The sequence below is a fragment of the Crocodylus porosus genome, unplaced genomic scaffold, assembly GCF_001723895.1.
Source record: "Crocodylus porosus isolate Cpor-Errol unplaced genomic scaffold, CroPor_comp1, whole genome shotgun sequence".
Lineage (NCBI taxonomy): Eukaryota > Metazoa > Chordata > Crocodylia > Crocodylidae > Crocodylus > Crocodylus porosus.
Window position 1 is genome coordinate 1,207,345 of NW_017728953.1, and position 16,375 is coordinate 1,223,719.

At 58.4% G+C, this 16,375-nt stretch overlaps 1 protein-coding gene across 4 annotated transcripts in view; it reads left to right on the forward strand.

Moving 5' to 3' along the window:
- The window catches only part of HDAC7 (histone deacetylase 7), a 128,739-nt gene extending 114,645 nt beyond the window's left edge, over positions 1 to 14,094 (forward strand). For all 4 annotated transcript variants that reach the window (XM_019556450.1, XM_019556449.1, XM_019556451.1 and 1 more), the window contains exons 13-25: positions 65 to 198; positions 686 to 806; positions 1,494 to 1,543; positions 4,498 to 4,605; positions 5,185 to 5,240; positions 5,559 to 5,646; positions 6,045 to 6,164; positions 7,400 to 7,497; positions 9,379 to 9,497; positions 9,875 to 10,008; positions 10,120 to 10,204; positions 10,655 to 10,793; positions 11,653 to 14,094. In XM_019556450.1, coding sequence (XP_019411995.1) covers positions 65 to 198; positions 686 to 806; positions 1,494 to 1,543; positions 4,498 to 4,605; positions 5,185 to 5,240; positions 5,559 to 5,646; positions 6,045 to 6,164; positions 7,400 to 7,497; positions 9,379 to 9,497; positions 9,875 to 10,008; positions 10,120 to 10,204; positions 10,655 to 10,793; positions 11,653 to 11,695 — 1,295 coding nt within the window. In that variant the 3' untranslated portion in view covers positions 11,696 to 14,094. The remainder of the gene's footprint in view (positions 1 to 64; positions 199 to 685; positions 807 to 1,493; positions 1,544 to 4,497; positions 4,606 to 5,184; positions 5,241 to 5,558; positions 5,647 to 6,044; positions 6,165 to 7,399; positions 7,498 to 9,378; positions 9,498 to 9,874; positions 10,009 to 10,119; positions 10,205 to 10,654; positions 10,794 to 11,652) is intronic.
- The last annotated feature ends 2,281 nt before the right edge of the window (positions 14,095 to 16,375 follow it).

Genomic DNA, 16,375 nt, shown 5'->3' on the forward strand with positions numbered 1-16,375 from the left:
TGGGGCACTGGTGGGCAGGGGGAACCCCCGGGACCCTGCCGTCTCACTCCGCTGTCTGCCGCAGGGCTCGTGTATGACTCGGTGATGCTCAAGCACCAGTGCTCCTGCGGGGACAACAGCAACCACCCGGAGCATGCGGGACGAATCCAGAGCATCTGGTCCCGCCTGCAGGAGAGGGGACTGCGCAGCCAGTGTGAGGTGTGTTGGGGGTGCGGGGGTTAGAGTTGGGCAGCATGGTGGGGCTGGGGTCCCTGTGTGTCCCTGGGGGGAGCAGATCTCACCCCAGGCAGAGGTTGAAGTGCGAGTTATGATGCGCTGGGCTGCTCTGCTGGGTGCCCTCTCCTGGGAGCTCCAGCCCTGCTTTCCCCTCTGCCTCAAACATCCAAGGCAGCAGAGACTGGGGGCCTTGAGCAGGGGCCAGACCCCTCCATGATGCTCATTTTGGAGCAGGCAGTTCTGCCCCCTTCCCCAGGCCCCCAGGCACAGACAAGGCCTGAATCACACCCGTGCCAGCTTAGCCTCAGTGGGTGAGGCCTGTGCTCCCACAAAAGGGGCACCCATTCAGCCTCAAGCCAGTTTGGCCTTGTGGCTGGGGAGGATGTGGGTGGCTGTGGCAGTCCTTGGAGGTGCCCAGCAGCACCCGCAGCTCTGTAGCTGCCAAGTCACATGCCCACCTTGTTGGTAGTGCTTGCGGGGCCGCAAGGCGACGCTTGAGGAGCTGCAGTCGGTGCACAACGAGCGCCATGTCTTCCTCTACGGCACCAACCCCCTCAACCGCCTGAAACTGGACAACGGCAAGCTGGCAGGTAGGACCTGGGCTGCCACCCTCCTGCTCCCTGCCTAGCACCAGGGTGAGGGGCTGAGAGCCATCTCCCCAAGTCTCTGCCCCAGGGGCTGGGCAGTTTCTACCTGTTCTCTCTGCTTCTCCTCACCAAACCCAGCCCACGATGTGCCCCAGGCAGTGCTGACGCCCGGGGCCCGATCAGACCGTGCCCTGTTTGTGCCTAGCCACGAGGGAGCCAGGCTTCTTGAGGGCTGGAAGCCAGCTTGGTCCTGGCTAGAGGGGCTGAGGGCAGCAGCTCCGAGCTGCCAGAGCACGGCGGGGCTGGTTCTCCTTGTGACAGCATTTGATGGGCCTGGCTCAAGCAGAGAGAGAATTGATGTAGCTGTCTAGCTCCCCACCCTTAGGTTTCAGAGTCACTGCACACAGCAGCAACTAGGGCAGTCTTGGCCTCTCGCATGTTTTTCTGTTTTAGGAAGGCCATGGGGTTAGCTCAGCCCCCAGCCTCCCCACATCTCTGTTGTTCCCCCCCCTCCCATCATCCCCTGCTGCCCCCATGCCCTGACTCCTTCCCCTCAGGATCACAAGAGCATGTGCCCTCGGGGGGGACAGCGCTGCTCATACCCTGCCCCTCAGGCCCACCCTGTCCGTGCGCCCTTCTCAACCCCTTGTACCTCCTGCCCTGGGGTCTGACGCCCACTCTCCCCTGCAGGGATCCTGTCTCAGAGGATGTTCGTCATGCTGCCCTGTGGCGGGGTAGGGGTAAGTGCTTGTTCAGCAGTGGGGAGCCTTGTGGGCTGGGCATGGTGGAGAGGAAGCCCCTTCTCCCCAGAAGAGGAGGGGGTTGGAGCCATGGGGAGCTCCCTGAGTCCTTGGCCTGCTGGTGAGTGGTCACTGAGCGAGCCAGCGCCTGGTCCCAGTCAGGCACCCAGGCCACTGCGGCAGGGGTGGGAGAGTTCAGGGTCACCCCTGGAGGTCTGGGGAGACTGTCCTCTGCTCACAGCACCTCAGGCAGGGCTGCCCACCCCTCCAGAGTGCCCTAAACACTGGGAACATCCTCAGCATTCCCCGCCCCCCGAAGCATGGCCTGTCCCCACTGCCCGCTCCACAGACCCCGGGGACATGCACGGCCCTTGGAAGTAGAGCCTGGGCTGCAGGTAACGACCTTAGACCACTGTGCCAACCAGGTGGGCGTGGAGTTGGTGGGAAAAGCAGGGTGCCCCTTGCCCGCACCCATGCCTGGCACTTCTACTTGCAGCTGGTTTCTCTCCGTTCACTGCATTCTCCTCTCCCTGCTCCTCTGTCTCTCTCCCTGCTTTCTCTCTCTTTCTCTCTCTTGCTCTCTCTTTCTCTTTCAGGAAGGGGCTCACTTCTCCACGCCTTCCTACTGCCTGCTCTGGCTCTTCTCCTCCCCTTGCCCTCGCTGCCGGGCGCCAACTCTCCTCCATCCCATTCGCCTCCGGTCTTTCCCACCCCACTTCCCTCACCCCTGGAGGGCAGAGCCGGGGAGCGAAGCTGCCCCTGTCCATGGGCAGGGGGGTGCTTTGAGCCACACACATGGACTTGATCAGAAGAGACGTGGAGGTTTCTGGCCTTGCTCAGCCTGGGACATGAAGCTGATCAAACCAAGATGTTGGGTTAAACAGTAACATAAAAGCAAGAAGGTAAAATGCATTTTCTTGGGTGCTTTTTCCAGCCCCAGGTGCAGGGAGGGCTGTGTTCAAAGAGCCCCTGCTCAAACCCCCCCAGGGTCCAGATGTGCTATGCTGCAGTGGAAGGGCCAGCAGCTTGGGTAGCAGCACAGGGCTGACTGGGAACAGAGGGACCTGCCCAGCTCTCATGGGATGTGGCTTGGTCCCTTCCATGTGCCCTTGACTTGGCTGGTTTCTCCCAGCCGCCTGGCCTCTCCTCTGTACATTAGGCCTCTGCAGAGAGAGGGTCTCCCCAGCACCGCAAAATCTTGGATTGGGGAACCAGCAGGTTGTCAGGAGAGAAAACGCTCTAAAGAGTTTCCACGTGGCTAGCGTAGGCTTGTTTAGCAGCTAACGTACGCTCTCACACAAATGAAAGCTGGATAGAAAACCAGCTCTAGAGTTGTTCCACATGTACAACAAGCACTTGCATTGGAGCAGGTTGGCTCTTTTTGTGGCCGGAGAGCCATTTTGATTGTGAGATGACGACTTTACCCGTCTAAATTTATTAGGCGATTCACCGGTGAATTGTGTGATAATGACTTTGCATGTGTGGCAGGCATACATTTATTGCATCATTCACTGGTGAATTGTGCGATAGACGTAATGTGTAACAGGGGCCTAAGGAAGGCACTAGGTACCTTGCAAACAAGTCTTGCTCCCTTTCCTGTAGATCAGACAGTTCAGGGTCTTGCAGGCCAAATAATCCAATGACCCTTTCTTCCTGGACTTTTATGCCTTTTGTCACTTGCTTATATTCATTTGAGATGCAGTCCCCGTGTACCGGGACAGGCTGGGGGCCAACTGGCTGGACAGGAGCTCTGCAGAACAGGACCTGGGGGTTAGAGGGGACAAGGAGCTGGATATGAGCCAACAGCGTGCCCTTGTTGCCAAGAAGGCTAACGGCGTCCTGGGCTGCACTGGTAGGAGCAGTGCCAGCAGATCGAGAGAAGTGATTCTTCCCCTCTGTTGGAGCACTAGAGATGCCACTTCTGGAGGCCTGCGTCCAGTTTTAGGCCCCCCACTCCAGAACGGAGGGCAATGGAAATTGGTTTTGGGGCTGGGGCACGTGACTTGTGAAGAGAGGCTGAGGGAACTGGGCTGATTTAGTCTGCTGAAAAGACCAAGGCGGGGTTGAATACCAGCCTTCAAGTCCTTGCAGGAGGGTTGAAAGAGGACGGAGCTGGACTGTTCTCAGTGGGGGCAGGTGACAGAACAAAGAGTGATGGGTTGCAGTTGCAGCAAGGGATGTTTAGGTTGGATATTAGGAAAAACTTTGTCATGAGGAAGGTAGTAAAGCACTGGAACAGGCTCCCCAGGGAGGTGGTAGCATCTCTATTCTTGAAGGTTTTTAAGACCCGGGTAGACAAAGCCTTGGCTGGGATGATGTAGTTGGGGCTGGCCCTGCTTTGAACAGGGGGTTGGACTCAATGTGACCTCCTGAGGTCTCTTCCAACCTGAATTTTTTATGATTATTATGATGGCAGCTACTACTGCTCTTGCCAGGCTATTTGCATAATTGAGTTTTCCCTACTGGGTATTTTGTTAAAGCCTTGTATACATAAATACGCCCGGGCTAGCAGACTTTTCTTGACCACACTTCCTTCTCTTTCTGCACATCTTCTCCCCCCTGTCCTTGACACTGTTTTATGCTTTGGCCCAGTGTGCGGCTGTTTTCTCACCTACAGCCAGATCAGACCTCAAGGCACCTCCTGGGTTTGCAAATGTGATTCTCCAGATAAACCCAGAGATTTTTAGTTGAAATCCAGCGGTGTGGTCTTTCTGAGTTCATTGCAGCAGATAAACTGCTCTATAATTTTTCTCTTAGCACAAAAGCAAGCAAAATCCAAGAGCTGGCATTTCCTGAGGGCTCTCCCCCATCTCTCTGGGGGTGCCTGAAGCCTATAAAATGTAGAGAGCCACTGAACTGGATAGCCAGCTTGGAGCTGCCATATGCCTCGGGAGAGAGGACACTAGGTTATGTCCCGGCCCCAGTGGCGCTCTCACTCTTGCCCTTGCCTCCAGGTGGACAGTGACACAATCTGGAACGAGCTACATTCATCCAATGCTGCCCGCTGGGCCGCGGGCAGCGTCACGGAGCTAGCCTTTAAGGTGGCCATGAGGGAGCTGAAGGTAGGAAGGGGTCTGGAAGTGGATGGGCCTTACCAAGGCTGTTTGGGGTGAGGGTCCCAGGTCATTCCCCAGGCAGCTGAGGGTGGTTCAGGGAGGATCAAGGAGACCATGGGTCTCAGCAGCTGGCTGCAGTGGTAGCCCTGAAGGAGACCGTGAAGTCATCTTCACCACCACACAGCTGCAGAAGGTGCCTGGCGCTGACTGGGTGTCACCACGGAGGCTGGAGGCAGGTTTTACCCCAAATCCCCAGGGACAGAAGGGCAGCGTGTTCCCTTCAGGGTGCCAGCCTGGGACCCCCTCTGTCCCAGAGGAACCGGAGATGCGCTGTCACTTCTGACCTCCCAGAACCTGTCTGGGGAGAGCTCTTGCACCACAGGGGTCTTGTTCCCCTGCTGAAATGTTGGGTGAATAGGGTTGCACTGGGGTGAGGGGTTGTGGAGAGGTGGGGTACAGTCTACTTGGGCAGGTCAGGTGCGCCTCCCTCCCTTCTCAGGCAGGACTGGTTGGCACTGGGGAGGCAGATGGGGAGGAGCCCAGGACCAGAGCAGTCATGTTCACTTTGTGTTTGTCTTGCCCCAGAATGGTTTTGCCGTGGTGAGACCCCCTGGACACCATGCGGACCCCTCCACAGCCATGTAAGGCCTCCAAATTGCTCCCTGCTCCCTTCCCACGCTGTTCCCTGGGTCACTACCCAAAGCCTTGCCCTGGGCCAAGATGTGAGCTGCTGGGTACAATCCTAGGAGTCCTGGCAGCTGGTGGTACAGCCGAGAGGCTCCGTGAGCTCAAGCCACCAGCTCCGGCCCCTTCCTGGGCTGGGGCCATCTGTGCAGAGGGAAGGTTTGAGCCCTGTGCAGCAGAGAAGGGGGGAGGGAGACCCTCAGCCAGGGGGAGGGCAGGGGTGTCTGCAGACAGGGCCCGTGCATGGGCTGACTTCTGCTCTTGTCGCTCTCCAGGGGCTTCTGCTTCTTCAACTCAGTGGCCATCGCGGCCAGACAGCTTCAGCAGAAGGGGAAACTCAGCAAGATCCTCATCGTGGACTGGGTAATTGCCCCCGCTCCTTCCAGCCCCCTCAGCTTGGCCCTCTCCTGGGACCGGAGCCGTGTCCCGTGTGGGTCCCTACCATCTCTTCCTCCATGGTTACCAGGATGCACCATTGCAGGGCTGCAGCATTGCAGATCTTCCCTGCAGCAGTGTCCTACTTGGGTCCACCAGGCTGTAGAGTGGAGAGGCATGCACTATTTGCACACTCTGTCCCAACTCCGATGGCTTTGCAATAGGGGTTCAAGGCAGGCCTGGGGGGAAAAGGGAGCAGGCTGCAGGGATGTAGACCAACACCACACATCCCATGCCCTGAACTCCCCAACTTTTAGGCGGCTGGGCTCTCCCCAAGGCCAGAAGCACGGAGCTGTCCTGAAACACCCCCATCTCTCTCTTTCCAGGATGTTCACCACGGCAATGGGACCCAGCAGGTGTTCTACCGGGATCCCGACATCCTCTACATCTCCATACACCGCCACGACGACGGCAACTTCTTCCCCGGCAGTGGGGCGGCTGATGAGGTGAGCGTCCCCTACACCCAGCCTCTGTGCCTGCCAGGATGGGTGGCATCCCTCAAGGCAGTGCAGGGCTGGAAACAGGCTGCCTGGGATGCCCTGGGGTGATGGCAGAGACCTGGGGCCGGCCGTGCCATGCTCTGGAGCGAAGAGCCCAGATGTGGATTAGGATGAGAAACATCTCACAGGAGACGCCAAAGCAGTCAGAGAAAAGCCGCTCCCTGCCTACCATTGAATCCTAGAGCAGTGGGACTGGGTGAGACCTCCAGAGCTCACCTCTAGTCCAGCCCCTGCCTGAGCCAGGATCATCCCTGTCCAAAGCATCCAGACACATCTATCATCTAAACTCTTTCTTCAATGCTGACAGCACCAGACATCACACCTGAACCTACCACAGGGAAAGCAGGGGGGCCTTAGCCACCAACATCCTGCTGATGTCAAAGACTGTTAATACACAGTCAAGATATCACAGGCAGAGGCTGTGTCCCTGCTACAGAGAAGGGCAGCCCCCTACTGAGTCCATGCCAATCTGACCGTAGGGTAAAATTCCCTTCTGACCCCAAATCTGGCATTGATCTGATGGTGAGTGGAGGAGCAAGACCCTCTAGCCGGGAACCTTTGGGTTTGGCACAGCCCTATTGCCATCCTCAGCCTGGGCTGCAGCCCCCAACCCAGTGCCTCTGAGGAAGGGCAGGGGGTGGGAAAGAGCCTCTGCGTGGGGGATTCTCAGTGGAGATGGGTGCCACTTCTTCCCTGGGAGACCTGCTCCGGTTTTGTAGGGTCCTGGGGGACCCCCTGGCCTGGGCCATGTCAGGGTGAATGTCAGATCAGGTCCCCTTAGCCTGAAACGCTACGGCTCCCTGAACCAGGCAGAAGGCTGTGTAGGTGTGCACCTTACAGGCTGACCCAAAGATCTGCTGCGATTAATCTATAAAGTGCAAATCTCCCCTGCCTTCTGCCTGAATAGCGTGGCTAAGCCAGGCAAGCCCAATAGTGACCAGAGGTCAGGCAAAGCCTGGCAGAGCTGGGATGGGGTCTGCTGAAGAGGGGGATGAGGAGCAGGAGATGGGACTTAGGAAGTTGCAGCGAGAAGGGAGATCACAAGGTCTAGAGAAAGTTGGACTCCTCCGGGCTGCCAGCTATGGGATTCCCTGGCTAGTTTAGGAGCTTCCCCCGTGTTAGAAACCTGGGCCATGAAAGCCATGTCTGAGCTGCCAGCACTGTTCCTTGCTCTCTTGCAGGTTGGCTCTGGCCTTGGCGAGGGCTTTAATGTCAATGTGGCCTGGACTGGTGGCCTCGACCCCCCCATGGGAGACCCGGAGTACTTGGCAGCTTTCAGGTAGGCCCCTGGGGTGGGGCAGGCATCCCGGCATCAGCCCCACCTCTCTGCCTGGCTGTGTCTCATCCTTCCAGAGACCTTTCTCCTGCTGCTGTGAGCTTGCAGGAGCCTTTGGGGCTGGAGACCACCCAAGCCACAGGCACTTCTCTCCCTGGGCTGCACTGCTCTTTCCTACCCCAAGAAGCTCTAGCCTCTTCCCTTTCCCTTGCACCCCCTTTTTGGCTTCTGGGAAACTGGGGGTACTGGGAAAGGTGGACAGATCTGCAGCCAAGGCTTCTCGTGCAGCAGCAGAGAGGCCATGGGCTTTCCCAGGTCCTGTGCTGGTTTGTTCAAGGCCAGGTAGGACAGGGTTCCCAGACCCTAAGGCACATCTGGCTCCACTGGTGTCACTGCCAGCAGCGGCTGCCTGTCCAAGTGGGGCAGGTAGCTTGCTCTTCAAACCTACAAACCCATGTGCCGAGACCCAACAGGCCTCACTGGCTCCTGTGAAGTTGGGGGCTGCTGGAGAGTACCTTTCTCCTAGTCCATGTACAGACTGGGAGGATGCCAGGATGGGGGTGGACTTGGTAAGGGACTTCAGCCAAGTCCATTTGTCTGCTGGCAGTGTCTGTCTGTCTGTACTCTCCATGCAGTGTTTCTTATACCCATCTAAATCTGCCAGTGAGGGGCAGGCTTTGAGCTGTGGTGCTTTGGGATGTATATCCAGTGCCCCTACCCAGAGAGTCTCTCCACGCTTTGGACAGCTCTGTACCCTTCCAGCCCTCATTACCCCAGAAGCACCCATCATTGGCAAGTAACTCCAGCTATCCCAGCTCCTCCTTCTCTCCCACCCCTTCCCTGTCCATTTATCTTCTCTTTACTTCCATCTGCACTGCCTTTCTGGAAGCAACTCCCGTTCTCCCCCCAACCTCCCTGCAAACCTTCATTCCAGCTCTCACGCCATCTGCATCCCACCAGCTCAAACGACCGGCAGTGAACTAGTGTTGACAAGCGAGGCTCAGTCCTTACTGTCTTGTCCTGACTGTAAGTCAGCCTTGCTTATGAGATGACACCATGTTTTCAGGTGGGGTTTTAGGGAAACAAACCCTTTCCCCAGTTCAGGTCGGTATCTACCAGTGAAATCATTGACCCGCAAGAGAATCCAATAACCAAAGAAAGGGCCCAGAAGGTTAAATGCACTAAAAATAGCTGAATAAAAATATATATGTATAAGAGTCCTCTTAGATAGTCTGGGACAAACAAAACCTTTCGTTATCTTTTCAGTATTTTAAATGCCAATGTCTAGCTGTGTGCAAAGATGTTTCCAGGGTCCTGAGTCTTTCCCAGCTAGCAAACCCACAAGCCACTGTAGAAACGCCAAGCACATTCAAAACCCTCTTTCCTTTCATGAAATGCCCACATTTGTGACTCCAATTCAGCCCTCTAGTTTCTTGCCAGCCACAGGGGCTGTTTCCTGGTCGATGGCTCGGGGTGGGGGGTAACCTCCCACAGCTGGCTGGTTGCTGCAGTGTCGCCTGCTCCATACATTTGCACCGTGTTGTCCTGATTGTAGGTTGACCCCGACTGTGATTTTTTTCCTGGTTCTTTTTGAGGGGAAACAAAGTCACCTTGTCATTGCAACCAAATGTTTCTCAGAGTACACACAAGTCCATGGTGCTCTCACCTGCTGGAGCAGTTGCAGGCATGGGAAGACCCCACCACCCTCCCTACCATGGGCTGTGTTGGGGGGGTGCTGGCTGATGCTTGCCCGCCCCCCCACTATGAGCTGACGTGCGTCAGCTGCCCAGAAAGGACCACTGAGGCAGTGTCAGAGCTGGAAGAGAGCTCCCTGCTGCACATGGACCTCACCTGGTGCACCTTGTCTTCCCGCAACCTTTGCAGGACAGTCGTGATACCAATTGCCCATGAGTTCTCCCCGGACGTGGTGCTGGTGTCTGCGGGGTTCGATGCAGCTGATGGCCACCCGCCACCCCTGGGAGGCTACAAAGTCTCTGCCAAGTGTAAGTTTTCGACAGGTAGAGGGAACACCTAGGCTGGCTCGCAGCAAGCTGCCTAGCACCTGTGAGCCGGGCGGGTGCTACCCTGAGTATGGGACTGGGTTGTGACTCTGGGGCTGGCTGTGGGAACAGAGGGCCTGGGAAAGCTGAGGGTGGGGGTGAGTTTCGGAGCTGTGGATGGGATGCTGACCACGATTGTAGCCTCAGCCAGGCTCCTGCATCCTCACACCGAGTCCAGAGCCCTGCTCCGAGGGCTGGGTGGTGTTTGATGCCCAAAACTGGCCCCCGACCTGCTCCTGGTGTTTGGTCAGCCCCCAGATAGGCCCAGAGCCGCACTGGGGGCTGATGGGCTGCCCTTTGACTTCCCCCCACCGCCCCAGGCTTCGGCTACATGACCAAGCAGCTGATGAGTCTGGCAGGAGGAGCCGTTGTCCTCGCCTTGGAAGGTGGCCATGACCTCACAGCCATCTGCGACGCCTCAGAGGCCTGCGTCTCAGCCCTGCTGGGCAACGAGGTGAGGAGGGGGGAGTGATACTGCAGCCACCGTGGCAATGCGCCCAGGTTGTACGTATCTGCTGGGTCCTGTTCGTGGCTGTGACGGCCCTGATGGTGCTTGCTCCCGCAGCCGGATCCCCTCCCCGAGGAGAGCTTGAGGCAGAAGCCCAACCCCAACGCCGTGCGCTCCTTGGAAACGGTGATCCAGGTCCAGAGTAAGTGTCCCTGGCCAGTGAGGCGGGATCTTAGGGAAGGGGGCAAATTACCAGCGGTGGCTGCAGCGGGGCCTCTTGCTCCTTCCTCTGGCTGATCCTAGACCCCAGTTGATGCTGTGACTTGGGGCTGGCTTGCTGTCATGCAACCTGGAGAGCTGGCGGGGTGGGCTTCCAGGCATCAGCCATAAGCTAGGCCCTGGATGGGGGCATCCCTGTCTGCTGGGTGCCCGTGCCAGAGGGTATGTCAGTGCCTCCTTTCCTCCCTGAGGAAGCTTAACTGGCTGCTTCCTTCCCCCCGGGCCCCTGGCACTGCTATGGCCAAGGCTGGGCCTTCTGATTGCAGCCCTGAACCCCCCTGCCCCTCCCACTATGATACCCTCACTCCTTCCTGGTGCCTGTTTGCGGGTGACGAGCCCCAGGCCAACCCTGCCCCCCCATGTCGCCCTGCAGGTAAATACTGGAGCACCGTGCAGCGCTTTGCTTCCAAGGTCGGCTGCTCCTTCCTGGAAGCGCAGCACCACGAGGCGGAGGAGGTGGAGACGGTGACAGCCTTGGCCTCGCTGTCGGTGGCCGTGATGGCAGAGAAGAGGTAATGACACCCGTCCTGCTGCCCTCAGCACGTCTCCCTGGGTTTCTGCAAGCGAAATGAGGACACAGGCAGGCTGGGGGTGACCATACTGGGCACCAGGCAGATGTTGGCTCTAGAGGAGGTTGGAGGGGGCTGGAGGGAAATCCAAACCGAGTTGTGACGCAGTCCCCGAAAGCTGGATGCCAGGGACCCCTTGGTCCTGGATGCATCCCTAATACATCGTGTCTGTGCCTACAAACTGTCCCCTTGTACATCACCTTGATGCACCTAAGGAGCACAGTCTAGTTGCACCTCCTATCACGTAACCCAGTAGCCAGGACCTGGAGGGCAAACCAAAGGAAGGGGTAGCTCAGTGGGGCGTTCATCCAGTTGGCGTCATAGGTCGCAGGGGCTTGTCGCCCATGTACCTCTTGCTGGGCATCCTATTCCAGCGCCCAGGCAGGGGTCTTCAGGGGTGCATCTGGCCGTGGGGGCCTGGCTGGCTGTCCCGCAAGGCTGAGAACAGTCTCCAGGGTTGGGAGGGCGAGAATGCAGGCCATGAGGCCTATGCCTCCCTACACCGCGGTGGGCAGAGGGAGGACACCGGGGGTGGCAGTGGCTCTCGCCCTGGTAGGGTGAGCAGGGAGCATGAGCCGGATCAGTTCTTAGCTGCTCGGGGAGCCTACTCATAGCAACCCAGTGGAGTTGGGTGCAATGGAGAGTTGCCTCTCCTCTGACTGCCCCCTGCCACTCTGTGGGGACCTGATGGAAGCAGAGCTAGCAAGTTTTGTGCCCAGCTGCCCTTGCCCCGGCTGCCAGGCTGGTCCAGCCCTCGCTGAAGAGAGCTCTGACCAGGGCTTTGCTGCTCTCCCCTGCTCAGAGCACAGGACGAGCCCATGGAGGAGGAGCCCATGAACCAGTGATGAGCGGAGATGTGCTCCGATGCTCCGACGGCAGGAAGCAGGCTGGACCCTCCGAGCCCGCCCCTCGCTCTCGGCGTCCCGTCAGCCACGTCATCCTCACCCCGCGTCACCGTCCCGAAAAGGACTGGGCCTTTGGCTGTGGCTTCTGCCTGGAGGGGAGTCTCCTACTGCCCCCCTGGCCGTCCCCTCCCCACTCAGGACCCTTCTCCAAGCCCGCAGGCCCACTAGGACTCCAAGGGACAGACGGGCAGGAGACGGTCTCTGCCCCTCCGAACTGTTATGCCAGCCGGGCACAGAGCTGCTGTTCTCCAGGAGCTGTCCAAGCAGCTGGATCTTGGGGTGGCCAGTGGCGGCTGGGCTGATGTCTGGACTCAGTCCACCCTCAGGATTGTACCAGGGTCCTACCAGGACCATCTCCCCCCTCCATGAGTGCCCAAGCCCGGGGGGGCACAGGTGCCTTCGCACTGGCCTTGCTACAAGGGTTTGTGACCTGCAAGGTGCTGTCCTCAGCCCTCGTGGCGGCCACTGCAACAGTCACCCGGGGTCCGAGCCCCTCCACTCTGAATGGAAAGCCTTTAGGAGCTGGATGACAATGCAAATCACATGTGAATGGGAAAGAGCAAGGACTCGAGTGTCTTGATGGCCTAGAACAGGACCCAGCCATCTTAACCACTAACCCAGAGGCTCTACTCTCTGGCATCCGGGGCTCTGATTTGCACTATATACAGATGACACATGTGAACCCGGCGGCCTTGTCTTTGAGCCGGCTGGAAACAAACTCCTCTTCCTATGGACGTTCACCAGGGGACGCGAGCCCTTTGAGCAACCGGGGGCCTGAGGGTCCATACTGGACATAGGCTTCTGCCTCTGATGTGTCCTGCTCCGCCGGGCGGTCGGCCTCCTTCCAAAGAATAGGTGGTCGGGGCACTTCCTGGGGTCCTTAAGCTCCCAGGCAGCTGGCACAGGGCGTGTTAGCAGCTCAGATGTTGGGGCATAGCTGCTGGCACTGGGCACACACAAGAGAGAGATGCTTGAGAGCCCCAGAGAGCCAAGGCCTGGTGCTGGTGACCCCCCGCCCCACCACTGGGCTCATCAGGCAGCCGAGCCAGCTGGCTTCCTGCTCTCTCTGAAGTTGGGTTGGTTTTGTGCGAGTGAAAACAGGCCTTGCTGTCATCCAGGGGTGGCACCCCCCCTCCCCCCCCCCACTCACGATTGGGCTAGATGTGACAGACAGGGAGGAGTGATGTGTCCAGTTACCCCCTCCAAATGCAGCTGGCCCTGGGGGGGGAGGGGGTTGCTATGACATAGCTAGTCTGGATCATGCCCTCTTCTCAGGTATGATCCAGACCAGACTTTGCTTCGGCATGGCTGGCTGTCTCCGGTGCCTGCTCAGAGCAGGCCAGGGGGGTGCATCTTCTCCCCACCCATCGCTCTCAAGCCTTCAGCCCACCTGGAGGAGATCCCCAAGCCCTCGGGCCGCCAGGTCAGCAGAAGTGAGCTGAAAGAAGCCAGCCAGCACGTCAGCAGCAGGGGGGGAGCAGGCCTGCGCATTAGGCCTGTGTGAATAGGCAGCTATTCGATTCGGCTTTGGATCGGGCTGATCTGGATGCCGGCAATCCGATTCGGAGCTCCGAATCGGTTTCCCGCTTCAATTCGGCTTCGGAGCTGCTTCGGTGATCTGCCCATAGGGTATAATGGGGAATCAATGAAATATCTATAACTTTGTTGTTTTTTGTCTGATTTGGATGAAACGTACAGGGGTGGCAGCCTCTGCTGAGAGCGTGCAGCCTGCCATGTTTCGAGGAGATGGGTGCAGGGGGGTTGGGGAAACTGCACCCCAAATTCTTGAAAGCAAAACTTGTGTCACATGTATGTGTTATGCCCCATTATGCTCTGTGGCTGAATCGGCTCTGAATCTTTTCCAAAGCGATTCGGAAAGCCTAAAGCTTCCAGCGATTTGATTCGGATTCATCCATTCGGCGTCCGAATCATCTCCAAATCCGAATCATGATCTGAAGCTTTGCACAGCCCTACTGCGCACAGCCTGCTCCGGTGGGTCTCATCCCACCTTGCACCGGGCCTGTGGGGTGTTCCAGCCCACTATGTCGGGCGCTGTCCCCTCTGCCCTCAGGCTCCAGCTGGGGGGGGTGTCCTTCCCCAGCTCCTGGCTATGTCCAGGATTACCTAAGCACCTCTTTGAAGTTAGGAGAGGTCCAGCAGCTGGCCTGATATGGTGTCCCATGATGGTTGCAGCTGACCCATAAGCTCTGATAGGGGAAGGGTGGGAGCCTTGGGGGCTGGGGATGGTGGGATCTGGCCCGGCTCCGTCTGCAGGGAAAGGGAAGAGTCATTTTGTAAAAAAAGTAACAAAGAAAAAGGAAAAAAAAGACCATGAAAGGATAAATATTTCTTTGCCTTGCACTGCGCTGGGTGGGGAAGATGAGGGGGCCTCCCATAGCCGGGCCCAGCGTGGCAGGAACGGCTCTGCCGTGACCGCCTGTAGCTGTCGGCTTGCGGACAGCCGCGCTAGACACGTGCCCAAGCCAGTGCCTGGAGGTCCCATGCGTGCCCTGTGCCCGCTGATGTGTCCCACAGTCTGGATGCTGTCCCTCCCCCCCCACCCATGTGCCCCATCCTGGGGGCAGCACAACTTCTTCCCCCCACAAGCTTCCCAAATGATGTCCCTGGTGTAGTGGCCTGAGCTCTTGCAAGGAGGGGTCACATGGAAGAGGCTGAAGCCTCAGTTCCTGTGGCCTGTCCTCCTTGGTGCCAGCGAGTCCTGAATCCTGCCCTTGTCCTGGACTCCCTCCCCCCCCCGGTCTCTGCCGTGCTGCAGGTCCTGCTGACCTGGGGGGGCATGGGGTCCTGACCCTCTCTTTCCCCCCAGGCCCTACTCTGACCCTTCAGACTCCCCCCACTTGGTGCATGCAGCACTGCGTCCCCACGTCCCTGCACAGCACTGGCTTCCCCTCCCTTACACTTCTCCAGGGGCCCATATGCTCTGGCAGGATGCCTCCTGCCCCCCGCAAATCCCAGCCTGCTCTTCTGGTCTGCTACGGCTTCCTGGCACCTCTGTCCCGTGTGCCCTCCGCAGCCCCAGCACACGATGGCAGCTCCCTGCCAGGTCTTGGTGGCTGAATGCACCCCTTGCACCCACTCCCACGAGCGCCCAGCTCTGCTAGGCCAGTGGCAGGGGGCTGCATGGGCGCAGGAGGTCCTTTTTTGGTATCTGCTCTGCTCTTGCCTTCAGAGCCAACGGGCTCGGGATGAGACGCACTGAGAGCCTCACGTTCCAGCCCCATGTGGGAGAGATTCCCAGAGCCACGAAGACCATGTGCCCCTACCCTGTGGCCATGCTCTCCCTTGCCCATTGTCCTGCAATCCCCTGCCAGGCCCCACTGACCCTGTAGGTTTGCCGCCCCTTCCCAGAGCCAGATGGTCCAGTAGGTCTCCTCATCATGTCCTGAAGCCCCGGTAGGCATAGCCCACCCACCCATGGGTCACCCTCCACAAGCCTGCTACTGTCATGGGTATATCCTCCACAGATGTACCCCTACCCCCACCCAAGACCTAAGTAACCCTGCCCATAGCTCATGCCCTTCCAGAGCCTGAGGTCCCCCTGGGCCTGTTCCTTCCCAGGGCTCAATACCTCGAAGGGCATGTCCCACTGCTCCCAAGTCCTGATGTCCCCTTGGGCACAATCCCTGCCATCCCAGCGAGGACAAGAGGCCTCAGCTAAACTCTCTGGTGCTGGCCTAGCACCCCGGGGGCTGGGAGAGGCTCCCTTCCTGATCCAGCTGTGTCCTGGGAAGCCACGAGGCCTTGGGGACAGGTTTCTGTCACCCTGGACCCAACGTCCCGTAATGCCAGGACTGGCTGCTGAGCCTCCTCTTGTTAAATCCTGGCATGGCTGGAGGTCCAGCTGCTGGCCGAGGTCCAGGGGCAGCTGGCCCCCAAACATCCAGCAGTCAGATACCCCTTAAGCCAAGCCTTGCTGGTCTCCCCTATGCCCAGCCTCATACACCCCAGCACCTGGTTTCCCACCAGCTCAGCCATGTGGCGCACCCCAGCACCCTCTGCTCCATCAGCCCACAGCCCTCCCTGCCCCTCAACCTCCCCCCCAACATCAGGGCACATCCAGAAGACAGGCTGCATCTGGGTCTCCCCAGTGCAGAGCCAGGAGTGACCTCTACATCTCTGCAAGCTCAGGTACCCATTAACCAGGGACCGGCGCTTGTGATTTTTCCACCCTTGCTTTTTAACCACTAGATACAGCTAGACCCGGAGGTTTCAGCTAACAGCCTGGAGGTGCCAGGTCCTGGATGGATTTCTGCTGCTAATCATGTGCCCTTTGTTACTAAGAAGGCTAAGGGCATCTTGGGCTGCATTGGTAGGAGTATTACCAGCAGATGAAGGGCAGCGATTCTTCCCTTATTCAGCACCAGTGAGGCCACATCTGGAGTCCTGTGTCCAGTTTTGGGCCCCCCACTACAGAAAGGATGTGGGGAAATTGGAGAGAGTCTGGCAGAGGGTAGCAAAAATAGTTGGGGTGGCTGGGGGACATGACTAAGGAGAGGCTGAGGGAACCAGGCTTATTTAGTCTGCAGAAGAGAAGACTGAGGGGGGATTGAATAGCAGCCTTCAACTCCCTGCAGCGGGGCTGCGAAGAGGATGGAGCTG